The sequence below is a fragment of the Festucalex cinctus genome, chromosome 2 (assembly GCF_051991245.1).
Source record: "Festucalex cinctus isolate MCC-2025b chromosome 2, RoL_Fcin_1.0, whole genome shotgun sequence".
NCBI lineage: Eukaryota > Metazoa > Chordata > Actinopteri > Syngnathiformes > Syngnathidae > Festucalex > Festucalex cinctus.
In genome coordinates this window covers 13,913,164-13,927,032 of record NC_135412.1, presented here as the reverse complement: position 1 = coordinate 13,927,032, position 13,869 = coordinate 13,913,164, and the positions used below count along the sequence as shown (strand labels likewise).

At 44.0% G+C, this 13,869-nt stretch overlaps 1 protein-coding gene across 7 annotated transcripts in view; it reads left to right on the top strand.

The window, feature by feature from the left end:
- Window positions 1–12,680, top strand: part of huwe1 (HECT, UBA and WWE domain containing E3 ubiquitin protein ligase 1) — a 44,644-nt gene extending 31,964 nt beyond the window's left edge. For 2 of the 7 annotated variants that reach the window (XM_077513017.1, XM_077513014.1), the window contains 23 exons: window positions 565–954; window positions 1,158–1,365; window positions 1,438–1,562; window positions 1,685–1,905; window positions 2,065–2,456; window positions 2,566–3,214; window positions 4,705–5,413; window positions 5,491–5,582; window positions 5,716–5,872; window positions 5,961–6,093; window positions 6,276–6,478; window positions 6,560–6,642; window positions 7,385–7,484; window positions 8,511–8,660; window positions 9,145–9,390; window positions 9,598–9,715; window positions 9,824–9,964; window positions 10,046–10,333; window positions 10,421–10,526; window positions 10,719–10,836; window positions 11,306–11,487; window positions 11,576–11,766; window positions 11,847–12,680. In XM_077513017.1, the coding sequence (XP_077369143.1) occupies window positions 565–954; window positions 1,158–1,365; window positions 1,438–1,562; window positions 1,685–1,905; window positions 2,065–2,456; window positions 2,566–3,214; window positions 4,705–5,413; window positions 5,491–5,582; window positions 5,716–5,872; window positions 5,961–6,093; window positions 6,276–6,478; window positions 6,560–6,642; window positions 7,385–7,484; window positions 8,511–8,660; window positions 9,145–9,390; window positions 9,598–9,715; window positions 9,824–9,964; window positions 10,046–10,333; window positions 10,421–10,526; window positions 10,719–10,836; window positions 11,306–11,487; window positions 11,576–11,766; window positions 11,847–11,949 (5,105 nt within the window). In that variant the 3' untranslated portion in view covers window positions 11,950–12,680. Of the gene's footprint in view, window positions 1–564; window positions 955–1,157; window positions 1,366–1,437; window positions 1,563–1,684; window positions 1,906–2,064; window positions 2,457–2,565; window positions 3,215–4,704; window positions 5,414–5,490; window positions 5,583–5,715; window positions 5,873–5,960; window positions 6,094–6,263; window positions 6,479–6,559; window positions 6,790–7,384; window positions 7,485–8,510; window positions 8,661–9,144; window positions 9,391–9,597; window positions 9,716–9,823; window positions 9,965–10,045; window positions 10,334–10,420; window positions 10,527–10,718; window positions 10,837–11,305; window positions 11,488–11,575; window positions 11,767–11,846 lie in introns of all 7 variants that reach the window. The other 5 variants (XM_077513015.1, XM_077513011.1, XM_077513012.1 and 2 more) reach the window with 4 other exon arrangements.
- The last annotated feature ends 1,189 nt before the right edge of the window (window positions 12,681–13,869 follow it).

Below are 13,869 nucleotides of genomic sequence, written 5' to 3'. Positions count from 1 at the left end.
AAGTACTTGCTCACATATGAATTTAAGTGACTTCCCATTCCTATCCATCGGGTTCATTATGACGTCGGTCATCCCTTTTTTATGGGAATCTTTTCCCAATTCTTCAAGGAGCACATTTGTGAGGTCACAAACTGACCTGAATACCTGAATCTGATAGATTTATTCTCTGTTTTGTATGGGCTTAATCAGATAGATTTATTCTCTTTTGTATGGGCTCAGTTTTCAAACTGACCTTTAAAACTTACTGTACAATGTCTAAGAGAAAGGATATGCAACTGAAGGTAGCCATGGTGTCATGTATTTCATAATTTGTGCTAATCTTCTCATTGTCTAGAATATTAGTATTCTGTTGTGGTAGTCCTATTGTGTGTGTTGTCTGTATTCACGTTTTTCATCTTTTCCTCATTGCTGTACTGTTTAGGTGGGTGCTGCACACTGCAGTTTCCAACGGTTTTAAAATATTTAAAAATTGTATTATTTAATCACTGAAAAAAAAAACCCATAATGTCATGTTAATACTTCAGCCAACAATTTACACTTTCCCCATATTTTTGTCTGTTTTAGAGGGTGAGCAGTCTCAAGGAGGTACAGTATCTTGTCTGGACCCACCCAGGGTATCAGAAGGCTTCCTCACTGCTCCTCCTTCTGGGGAGGTTACTCCCACGACACCAGCGCCACATGAACAGGCCTTAGTTTCCTTGGAAACTGCAATTAATCAACAGGTCCACCAGCCGATGGCCGGCCTGCTGTTGGCTGAGTCACATGCCAGCTCATTGGCGGCTCTGGCAGGTGCGCGCCTTCCGCACTTGTCTGCAGCTGACAGGCCAAACAGTGAAGCAGAAGCATCTCAGATGGAAATGTCGCCAGCACCTACAATTGGTGAGAGACGCAGTGGAGGAGAAAGTGGTGGTGGTGGTGAAATTGGTGGAGGAGCATTGGATGAAGGCAGGGAAGGTAGACTTAACTTTCTTAATACAGATTTTCCATGAGTAAGGCTGTACCCATAGTTTAAATTAACAGTGCTTTTCAGAAAACGAGACGAGTAAAAAAAAATATATATATATATATATATCAGGACACCTTAAAATCAGTTCCACAATAAATTGTATGCTTAAGTCCTAATCTCTTACCCCTTGGATATAATTTTCTCCCCCTAGCCTCAAGTCCGGATATGGCAGAGACCTCAGAACCTACAGTAGTTGGTGTGTCAAGACTGGAGGGGTCACCAATGGACACCAGCAGCCCTGCCTCTGCCACGCAAGATGAAGCTGTTTCCAACCCTGTCCAGACTGCTCTTGAATCTCAGGATCTGCCTGGCAGTGTGGAGAGTGGTTTGACTGACAGGCAGACCGATGCAGCGACTGGGTGAGTTTCTTTTTGTTTATGAATGTGCCATCGGTATGTTGAAAAAAATCTGAAGAAATGTTGTCTTATTAGCTCCACTTCGGTTTCATCTGCCGGTGAAGCAATCATCAGGAGTAACAGTGCTGATAGCCAATCCCAGGCTATCCAAGAAGAGCCTCTCCCATCCACAAGCAATGAGGACGAAGACCCACTTGCAGGTACAGGTGGTTGTATTATTTTATTTTTGTTCCCCAACGCACCCACAAACTTTAATGATCCCACAAGTCATGACATCATACTTGTGATGTCTCAAGTTTTAGTTGTATTTTTATGTTTGCAGGAATCAGTCTTCCCGAGGGCGTGGATCCATCTTTCTTGGCAGCTCTTCCTGAGGACATTCGTAGAGAAGTGCTTCAAAATCAGTTGGGAATAAGACCCCCATCCCGCTCAGCTGCTGCTACCAGCCTGCCGTCTTCTACTGCACCTGTACTAACAGGACCAGGGGTTACGGAGGTCAGCCCTGAGTTCCTGGCTGCGTTGCCACCTGCCATACAGGAGGAGGTGAGAAGTAACTGGATGATTAAATTTAAAAGGCTAAGAAATGAAACAATGTACTTCATAGAGCATTTTTAACAACATCAACAACAATGTTAACAACATTAGAACAACAACACTTCATAGAACAATAAGTTCAACTAAGTTTTCCATTGAATATTTCAGGTCCTTGCCCAGCAACGTGCCGAACAGCAGCGTAGGGAGGTTTCCCAACAGCCCACACAGGGAGATACTCCTCTGGACCCAGTTACCTTTATCCAGACGTTGCCCTCGGAGTTGCGACGTAGTGTCCTGGAAGACATGGAGGACAGTGTGTTGGCTGTCATGCCACCCGACATCGCAGCTGAAGCGGCTGCTTTGCGCCGAGAGCAAGAGGCACGGCAAAGGCAACTGATGCACGAGAGGCTCTTTGGTCATAGCTCAACATCAGCTCTCTCAGCCATCCTGCGCTCGCCAGCCTTTACCAGTCGTTTAGGCAGCAATCGTGGTGTCCAGTACACCCGACTGGCTGTGCAGAGAGGAGGCACATTTCAGATGGGTGGTAGCTCCAACCACAGGTAAAAGCTGAGCAAAAACTTTTTATCTTTTACTTATTTATATAAGAGGGAATAGGTTTTGGATGCTTACTATTACTTACTATTACTATTCTTAATGTTATTTCCTCAGACCATCCAGCTCCAGTGTGGATTCTTTGTTGCGTCTGCGCGGTCGTTTGTTGCTGGATCACGAGGCCTTGTCCTGTCTGCTGGTGTTGCTATTTGTTGATGAGCCGAAGCTCAACACCAGCCGTCTACATCGTGTGCTCAGGAATCTTTGCTACCACTCTCAAACACGTGGGTGGGTCATTCGCAGCCTATTGTCCATCCTCCAACGCAGTAGTGAGAGTGAGGTTTGTGTGGAGACCTCGCGCGTTGAAGATTCTCGTGGGAAAAGGAGTTCCCAGGGAGGCTGTGGGGGCAAAGGTTCTGCTACCTCCTCCCTCTGTTCTTCGTCTTCTTCCTCCTCCTCCCTTGAGCTTCTAAACAGAGTGGAGTCTCGTAGTTCGAGCCAGCTTTCTTGGCTGTCTGTGTCTATGGACGCGGCCTTGGGCTGCCGGACTAACATCTTCCAGATTCAACGGGTATCTGGTCGGAAACATGCTGACCGGCACTCAGCTGCTAGTTCTGCAGCATCTGGACCCCTGGGAGGAGGTGTATCAGGAGCTGCTGCAGGGGTCACATGTGCTGGAGGTGGAGGCTCCACAGTACACATCCATCCGCAAGCTGCACCTGTAGTCTGTCGACATGTGTTAGACACACTCATCCAACTAGCGAAGGTGAGTCATGTATCCTTAAGTAGATCTGCATTATGATCTTCGTATACTTGATATGGCGCAAAAGTGTGCAACTAGGTAATGTGCAATTTTTCTCACTTTATTATGAGTAGTAGATTTTTTTTTTAGAGCATTTTTAACCGCTCAACGGACAACATATTTCAGTATGTTGGTAAAAATTGTGCAGTTGAATTTGATATTTTGTTAATTAGTTGTTCTTAACACGCACTGGGGCAATGTGCAACACTCACTTGTATGTTCAGATACACAAGATACCTTATCTAATAGCTCTTGCACTTTACCTGGGTGTTGTGCAGTTTAATTCTGCTTTCACAGTCTGTTTTCCCACAAGGGGAGTCGGGAGTAAGTCCACTTCCTAGGAACCCGACTCCCCAGTTATTCAATAACAACTAATGCTGATGACAGCCACAGAGCTAGGGGTAGGCTCATTGCTGTTCTTTTGCTTGCTGCCCCACAAATCCATACAACTCGGGCTGGGTTCAAAATATCGATATATCGATATAGTAACGATACTCCTTTTCATATCCCAATATTGATACATAAAACCATGTATCGATATATCGACCCCGCCCCCAACACGCACACAAACGACACATCCAACACACACACACACACACACACACACACACACACACACACACACACACACACACACACAAATGCTTCCGAGCCCGTGTCACTTACACGGAGGAAGCCAGTATCGGTCATCTCCCCACCCACCGCCTCCCCTCAACCACCACTGGAACATTTGCACAAAAACAACAATGTGAATGTCGTGAGTGTTGGTGTTTTTTGTCACTTTTTTACATAGCCTGTACTGTGATTGTAATTGATTTCAATAATTATTTATTGTTTTTATAAGGCCATGTTAAATAAAACAGAGTATTAATGTAACTGCAATGGATTCAATTCTTAATGCAAATATTCATATTTTTACTAATGCATTAAATTACAGCAAGAAGTTTCTATTTGCAGCACTGGTACTTTTGACTGTCTAAAATAGGTGCTGCATGAATTCCTCAAATGAATCGAAAATCGTGAATCGAATCAAATCGGGCCCTTGTGAATCGAATCGAATCGATCCTGGAAATCTGAATCGATATCCAGCCCTACATACAACCATGACAATATTTTTTCTATCACATAGAGTACACTTTTTTTTTTTTCTGCACATTTGCTCTGTTGGTTGCCTAACACTGATGATCTGTGTACATGTGGCTTGACATGGTCACGACACATCATTCATCTACATTGTAGTGTATCGTACTTGGGCCATTCACCTGCACTTTCATCTCCTGTGATAGAAACTTTCAAGGAACTTCAGATGGAAACTAGCTAATCACTATAATCTGGCATACTTACATGTTTTGTTGTTGTTGTTGTTGTTGGTTTTATTTTTTTTAAATAAAAACAAATGATTTATCATCCGAGGCATAACTACAGAATGACTTATCACTGTCTTGTCCCTACAGGTGTTCCCCAGCCACTTCACCCAGCAGCGTTGTAAGGATCTGTCCGTGTCGCCCTCTGACCTCGAGGCCCGTCTTTGTTCAGGCTCCACAGGCGTGGGTGGAATAGGTGGAGGATCGAGGTCAAGTTCACAAGCTCAAAACAACCCAAACTCCAATACTTGCAGTGCACAGAATGCTTTTGGCTCCTCAACTATCACTCCGCAGTCTCTGGGAATTTCCACTGATTTTTGGGACCTCCTTGTAAAGCTGGACAACATGAATGTCAGTCGCAAAGGAAAAGCCTCAATGAAGACTGTGCCTTTAGGGGGCAATCCAGAGGCTGAGGGACTCCAGTTAAGCCTGGAAACTTCCCCTCTTGGTCAGTTGATGAACATGCTGTCGCATCCTGTAATCAGGCGAAGTTCCTTGCTCACTGAAAAGCTGCTGCGGTTGCTCTCCCTCATATCCATTGCCCTGCCTGACAACAAGGCCACAGAGGTCCCTGCTGGCCACGCTACTCCGCAGTCAGCCAACCCTAGCCCGGTAATCAGCTCAGGATCCACAGCCCCTGCCACTACACAGAGCTCAGCTGCATCAAGCATCCAGCCCACTGTAGTGGGCACAGTGGCTTCTGGTGGATCTGGGGCTCAGAACACCTCCTCAGGGACAAATCTGTTAATGTTCGCAACTTCCACACCATTACCAACATCCACTGGAACAGTCTTCACAGGTAGAAAGAACAGTAAAAGCATTTAAAATCTTGTCATTATGGTGGTTATAAATTATGTATTGTTTCTACCAAAACAGCAAAAACGAAGAGTGCTTCGATTAACACAGAGAGTGACAACAAGAGTGCGTCAGCTGGACTTACGGAGAAGCAACTTCAGCTTTCAGTGGAGGTATGAGAGAAAGCTGTGTTTAGGGTTTTGTTAAAATTAGGCTTTGAAAGTTGCCTTGTGGACCAGTGTGCCCTTAGTTGTGTTTTTTTTTGTTTTTGTTTTTTGAGTTTTTACACTCTTCACTTTCTTTAAGGTCTTGACTTCTCATTCGTGCTCAGAGGAGGGTCTGGAAGATGCAGCTAATATTTTACTTCAGTTATCCAGAGGGGATGGTTCCACCAGAGACACTGTGCTCAGACTGCTGCTCAGTGGCGCAAGACACCTTGGTTATACCCTTTGCAAACAGATTGGTCAGTGCTATGCTGATACGTTTTTTGTTTTTTTTTGTTTTTTTCTAGCAATACTTTCCTGAAACATTTCAAGTTGTTTCCCTCTCAGGTACGCTACTGGCTGAACTTCGAGAGTACAACTTAGAGCAGCAGAGACGAGCACATGCAGATTCTCATTCCCCCGATGCACCTCCTGATGATTCTTCCATCTCTGCTAGACTGAAGGGAAAAATGACCAGCAGGTGAGCCAGTGAAAACTTTGACACTCAATACATTACTTTCACAGTGCAATGAGAAGGAAATATTGCTGATTGATCAATGTAAAAACCACTGAAATCACTTCACGTTTTATCCTTTAACCAAGACCGATTTGTTGTACCTACATTTTCCTTTACCTTAAATGTATTTGTTGTTCGGGGCACAGGTTTGATGGAGCAGAAAGTGTCGTAATTGTGGCTGCCCAAAAGCGCACGCTTGGCGGACGAGAACTACAACTCCCCTGTATGAGCTCACTAACTTCCAAGACATCGACACAGAAATTTTTCCTACGAGTGTTGCAGGTCATTATTCAGCTACGTGAGGACACGCGCCGTGCCAACAAGAAGGCCAAACAAACTGGGCGAATAGGTGAGCGAATTTATACACCATAGAAAGCACTGTTCATATGTGGTATGGACTGATAAACTCGCCCTCTCGCTCAATGGTCAGGCTCGTCAAGCCTGGGCCCAGCCAGCAGCATTCAGGCTGCCGTCCGTCAACTCGAAGCAGAGGCTGACGCCATCATCCAGATGGTGAGAGAGGGTCAGCGGGCACGCCGGCTCACACAGACTCTACCGCCCACTGTCGCCTCCGCCGCCGTCACCGCCGGATCGTCAGTCGCAGCGTCTCATGCTCCTGCTGGTGCTGCCCCCCCTGCTGGCACAGCTGCTGCTGCCACGGTTAGCATGGGCCACGTTGACAGCAGACACATCTCCACACTAACTCACTGGGGACGCAATTCAACAGTGTATATTCAAACATTAATTGCCGTCATAGGTTTTATATGATTTGCTGTGAGCTACTGATATGTTGTTAGCAACGTTGGCTTATCCATACTATTTACTGTATTTGCATTTTGCAAACAGCTGCTTTGATGATCGAAAACATGTTGGATTATTACTATTAATATCAAAATGTCATCTTGTGTGCAATCGTTCAGAAATGAATGTCAGTAATACACCATATGTGCTGTCAGCATGATTGTGAAAACAGAATGTGCCTGCGCCAACTCTTCAACCCCCTGATGATGATGATGATCATCATCAGCAGCAGTAGAAGTAGTAGCAGCAGCAGCAGCAGCGGTGATGGCTGGCTGAAGTTGCTTTATGCTTTACCCATACCTGCTCATCAAGCCCCATTACCTTTATGATTGAATTGGGAATGCCATGATGGCAAGATGCACAGCAAAAATGTAATGCTAATTATTATCCTTGTTTCCCATCCTGTCTTTTTTTTTTTTTTTTTTTTTGGCCATCCCTGGTTGGGTCGCTACAGTCCGAAATGCAGTCAGTGTCAGAGGCCCAGGCGGCTCAGCGAGATGAGTCGCCAATGGATGTTGACCAGCCATCTATGGAGCTGGACACTGCAACTCTGGGTGAGTTGATCACACCTTGAAAATGTTTAAATGTTGTCTCAGAGGATGTGTGTGTATTTGTTGACTTGTTTGTAAATTGTTGCCTGAACTCTGTGGCGTCAACACATTTTGCACACTTTTGTACACTTGTATTTAAGATGATGATGAAGATACGGTAAGAAGCTCGGTTCCATCTCTGATGAGGCCAGACACCATGCAGGGTCTCATGACCATAGCTGAGGGCAGGAATGTAGAGCAACCCACTAAATTAAGTGCTCCGCCTTTAGGCTTGGCTGCTTCTTACCCATAATAGACCGATACAAATCCCACATCACTGATCCCCCTGTCAATCTGCAGTTCTATTCTTTCCTCACTTGTACACACAACCCCAATATACTTGAACTCCTCCATTTAGGGCAGGATCTCATCCTCAACATGGAGAGGGCACTCCGCTCTCTTAGATTGAGGACCACGGTCTCAGTTTTGGAGATGCTGATTTTCATGCCAACCCCTTCACTATCGGCTGCAAACTGCTCTGGTGAGAGCTGGAGATCATGGCTTGATCAAGCCAACAGAACGTCATCTGCAAAAAAGCAGAGATGTAAATACGGAGTCCACCGAACAGGACCCCTCTCTGCATAGTCTGCGCCTAGAAATTATGTCCATAAAGATTATGAACGGAATCTGTGACAAGGAGCAGTCTTGCCAGAGTCCTACCTTCACTGTAAACGAAAGCAACTTACTTAAGCCGTGATTTGTCTGGTCCATCACCTATGACCTGTTTGCCATGGGTGACCCTGCCAGGGCCATAGAACCCCAGACAACGTAAGTCCTAGGATCACTGGGACTCTCAAACACCTCCACTGTAATATAAAGTGACGGCTCAAGGAGGGGTCAAAATAATCCGTTACACGTCAATCAATAATGCTATAATTTACAGTTTTAACCTACAGATTGTCCTTAAAGTGTTTATTGAAGTTCTGTCTGCCTAGCTAATAGCATGCAGTGAACGCAATGGCACAACTGTTTGGGAATGTATTTCCTCAGATGAAGAAGGAAATGGCCAGGCTGAGAGTGAGGAGAAACTCCCAGACCTCCCTCTGCTCAGCGAACAACTCCTTTTGGATGAGCTGTGGGACATGCTCGGGGAATGCTTGAAAGAGCTGGAAGAGTCCCATGACCAGCATGCAGTATTGGGTAGGTGGAATCTTCATTGAATAGGATTTCTATGTGGTTATGTGGTGAAAGACTGTTACACTCAAAAGTACACAAAACACCCTTTTCCAATAATACTGTATATATACCAGGTGTGTCAGAAGTTCCGAAACTGATGTCACAAAAGATTTAAATTAAGGATGGGCAAGTACCGATGCCAGGTATCACGTTGGGCCAATCGATACCTTATCTTGAGGTATTTGGGGCCATTTTACGCTCAGGGACTAGAAATCAGAAAAATAAGAACATTAATTTCATGCAATGTTAAGAAAAAAAATGCTGTACTGGAATTTATAAAGATCTGTCATTGTTGCTGGGCAAATGGTATATTGTATTTTGTAAGAGTAAAGAAAAAATGTGATCAGTTAACTGAAAAACCTTACGTTGTACAGATACCCTGCCGTTTTGCATATCCAATGTAGTATGTTCTATTTGATTTCCATTGCGATATCTCCATATCCCTCAGTTCTTCAACCGGCTGTGGAGGCATTCTTCCTTGTACACGCCACCGAGCGAGAGAGCAAACCCCCTGTTCGGGACACCAGGGAGAGCCAGCTCTCTCACATCAAGGATGAACCCCCGCCTCTGTCCCCAGCGCCGCTTACACCAGCAACACCGTCATCCCTCGATCCATTCTTCTCCCGGGAACCGTCCTCCATGCACATCTCTTCAAACTTGCCACCAGACACCCAGAAGTTCCTCCGATTTGCTGGTGAGTTGTCATTGACATTAAGCTAAGCAAGTAGTGCCACACTACACATTTAACCATGAGAATTGAGTCTGGTTATCTTTATACCTTTTAAAAAAGAAAAAGAAAAAAGTATGTAGTGTCAATTGAATAAAATGTCACTTAGCTGTGAAGGAGACTTTGGACATTGTGTGTTACGGTCTAGTAAGTTTTAATTCTCCTTTTTTGTAGAAACTCACCGCACAGTACTCAATCAGATCCTGCGTCAGTCCACCACTCATTTAGCTGATGGACCTTTTGCAGTCTTGGTTGATTACATACGTATCCTGGACTTCGATGTGAAGAGGAAGTAAGTGATATTAATTTGACCCTTTTTTTTTTCTTCTAAACTTTAATTTTAAAAACCTTTGCCCAGTTACTGGCTTTCCAAGTCGCTGACCTGTTGTTGATCTCGCAGGTATTTCCGACAGGAGCTGGAACGCCTTGACGAAGGCCTTCGGAAAGAGGACATGGCTGTGCATGTGAGAAGAGATCACGTGTTTGAGGACTCCTACAGAGAACTACATCGCAAGAGCCCAGAGGACATGAAGAACAGGCTGTACGTTTCATAGCTTAAACATAGCCCTGAGTCTGCTCCATTCAGGAGAATATGAACACTCTGACGTCCCCTCTCTTGCAGGTACATTGTCTTTGAAGGAGAAGAGGGCCAGGATGCCGGCGGCCTTTTGAGGGAATGGTACATGATTATCTCCCGAGAGATGTTTAACCCCATGTACGCCTTGTTCCGCACGTCGCCCGGAGATCGGGTTACCTACACCATCAATCCCTCGTCCCATTGCAACCCCAACCACTTGAGCTACTTCAAGTTTGTGGGCCGGGTGGTGGCCAAAGCCGTTTATGATAACCGGTTATTGGAGTGCTACTTCACTCGCAGCTTTTACAAGCACATCCTGGGGAAAAGTGTCAGGTAATATGGGGGGGGCTATTATAACCAAATCCAAATCTCGAATAAATCATTTCATTTATAACGTTTATGTTTGTGTTATGTTCCTAGGTATACTGACATGGAGAGTGAGGACTACCCTTTCTTCCAGGGTTTGGTGTACTTGTTGGAGAACGACGTGTCCACGTTAGGCTATGAACTCACATTCAGCACAGAGGTTGGTGTCAGCTCTCTAATTGTTAGAAATACTTTGTTGTGCTGAAGATTGGGTCTGGGAGCTACACCATGAGTGCCTACCGAGGAGTTGTATACTCACTACCAACTTGAAAATGCTCTTCATGTTTGACTCGCAAAAATAAATCTGAGATACTGTAAGGCAAGTGGATTCCTGCTCTTTGTGTGTGTGTAGGTCCAAGAGTTTGGTGTATGTGAAGTGCGAGACCTCAAGCCAAATGGTGCAAACATTCTGGTCACAGAAGAAAACAAAAAAGAGTATGTGCATCTGGTTTGCCAGATGAAGATGACAGGTAAGATTGTGGTTTAAATATTTTTTTATGTGAGACCTTTCATTGCGGAAAAATGCAATAAAATAAAACAATTAAAAAAAAATCCTGTTCTGATTTGACTATTATACCATAAAATGAAACATTACCTTCAAGATGTATTCATGGTGAGATGTTCGAAAATGAAGGCCATTCAAAAAGTTGTCAGAGACAGGTTTGACTGACAAGGTGTTAATCGTTTGTAATGGAGTGTTACTATGATGCTTAAATGTTAAGTCTTTAAGGTTCATTCATTTTATTGTGGTTGTATGAAGAAAATCTTGAGTAAATGCTGCAAAGACATGAATGTTTTTTTTGTGTGTTTTTTTTTTTTTTTCTCGCTAATTTGATATTATGAAGCCCAATGTCTTCCCACACCATGTGGCCTAAGTAACAGAACATGCTGTTTTTAGCGTCCCAAACATTTTTTTATTTTTTGAACCGTGTCACGCAGGTGCCATTCGCAAGCAGCTGGCGGCTTTCCTCGAGGGCTTCTATGAGATCATCCCCAAGCGGCTGATCTCCATCTTCACCGAGCAGGAGCTGGAGCTGCTCATCTCTGGCCTGCCCACGATTGATATTGATGACCTCAAGGCCAACACAGAGTACCACAAATACCAGTCCAGCTCCATCCAGGTACTTGACATGAATGCAGCCCGTCAATCTTTATGTCATTGTGACATAACCTAGTATGTAAACTCGCTTGTTTGTGTTTGAACCAAAGATCCAGTGGTTCTGGAGGGCCTTGCGTTCCTTTGACCAAGCGGACCGAGCCAAGTTCTTACAGTTTGTCACCGGCACGTCCAAAGTTCCCCTCCAAGGTTTCGCTGCCCTGGAGGGCATGAACGGCATCCAGAAGTTCCAAATTCATCGCGACGATCGCTCCACTGACCGCCTGCCCTCCGCTCACACTTGGTAAACAAACCTGTTGCGTACGACAAATGAGCACTCCTTAAATTAATACGTGAAAATGGCTGTGTGTTGTTTGCTCGTAGTTTCAACCAGCTGGACCTCCCTGCCTACGAGAGTTATGAGAAGTTGAGACACATGCTGCTGCTGGCCATCCAGGAGTGCTCTGAGGGATTCGGGCTAGCTTAATCAATGAGACTGTTAAGACACACACAAAATGAATCAGCTCTGACTACTCTACATAATTACATTTTTGAAGACGCGGACACACACCCTGCATAGATATTACTGGATTCCATGTAAAAATGGTGCAGATTTACTGCTCTGCAGTCCATTCAGAACAGATCAAATCAGTCGGTCAAATGGTCTAATTAACATTAAATACCACACAGTGTCTCACGTGATATAAACACACACACATTCGCGTGCTTGTGTGCCCCTCCCCATTTAAATGGAAAGGGCAAAGGCTAAAACGTGGACTAATATAAGAGACATTTTCTTCATCTAGTTTGATTTTTCTCTGTACAAAAGGTTTGGGAGTTTATTGTTTCAACTTTTTTTTGTTTCTCTGGCTGTGTAAAAAGAAAAAAAGAATGTGTGAACAGGATGGTTATAAAACCTTTGGGGAAACACGTTGGTGGTTTCTTGTTGCAAATTTTTGACCTCACAAAGCCTTGAAGATTTTTTTTTTTTCTTTTTGTGGGGATGTATGAACAACTTGAGAAATTCACAAAAATGCACTTTTCCAAAACATTTTGTGGCATTTTTAAGGAAGGATGGTACACTTGAAGCGAAACCCTGAAGGAGATAAAAAAAAAAAAAAACCCATAAATTCTAGAGTATTTTTGACTATTCAGTTGCTGACTCAGCCTTGAGCCTTTGAATCCGATTGGAATAAGATGAATAAATGCATAAAATTGCGTCTATTGTCTTTTTAAGTGTTTTAAGAGTATGTTAAATTAAAAAAATCCTGAAAGATGCTTGTCATTTAGGTGCATCACAGCAGATTTGGTTGTTAGGTACAACTAATATACAGTAATGACAATGCAAGATCCTTAAGCATGTGGTCTAGTCCGTGTCAGTGATGGACGCAGGTGAGACACTCATGTTCCTTTCTCTCCAGTGTTGCTCATGAACTGAAGCGAGTCCGTACTCTACGGTCTTTGCTTGAAAGTGGGCACTGAGAAGATGAGTATGGTCTATTAACTTCCTAAAGTGAAGAAAGAATGCAAATGTGAGTTGAAAATAACAGTCATTCAAACCTCATTCACTCTCCATGTCTCCGTCTGCCTCTCAAACTTCCTTGTCCATCAATTTCTACCTGACTTCGAGTGCCGGATTTGCTCCTCTCAACTGCTACTACAGTGGAAATGAAATTCCCCCACCCAACAATGCCGTTCTCCTCTTCTAGTGAGTCACACATGGTGGCAAAGTGGCTGGTTGGATGTAAGCTGAGGCGTGATTAATGATGCGACTATGCTGAGACTTGCGCCTTAGTAAGCAGCATTTTGCCAGATAGTTCTTCAAAAATTAGGCTTCGAGCTGTTCTTCCCCCCCCCCCCCCCCCCCCCCCTCAGTCTGACGTGTTGATTTGCTTTTAGGCAAACTTTAAGCTGTCTTAACAAAGGAGTTACTTCTATCTGGCCACTTGGCGCGCTTGATGGAGGCCATTGTGCTCATTAGGATATTAACTCATTCACTCACAGCTATTTTCACTGAGGCAACTGATTTTGCAGCTGATTTTGTAAGGCCCACAGAATATTGTTCTATTGCTATAAAAACATGGAACCTACCAAAAGAAAGGTTAGTCGCTTCTTTTATAAGTTAAAAGTATATTTGTATCTGTTTCTGTATCTGTTTGCAGCAACTAGAATTAGAATATAGCTAAGTTTCATCATCATTCACAAACCTGTTGAGAACACTGTCAAAAAGCTCGTTTTAACATGGCCCTGGTTGATCTCTTATACTCTGCTGCCACCTGCTGGCCTTTTTTTTTTTTTTTTTTTCGTGTGTGTTCATAACTACCATTGCCTTAAGCGACCTCTTCAGGTCAGAAACTGCATCAAAATCTTCTGTCTGCTCTAGCATAGAAAAAGCAAACGTATAAAT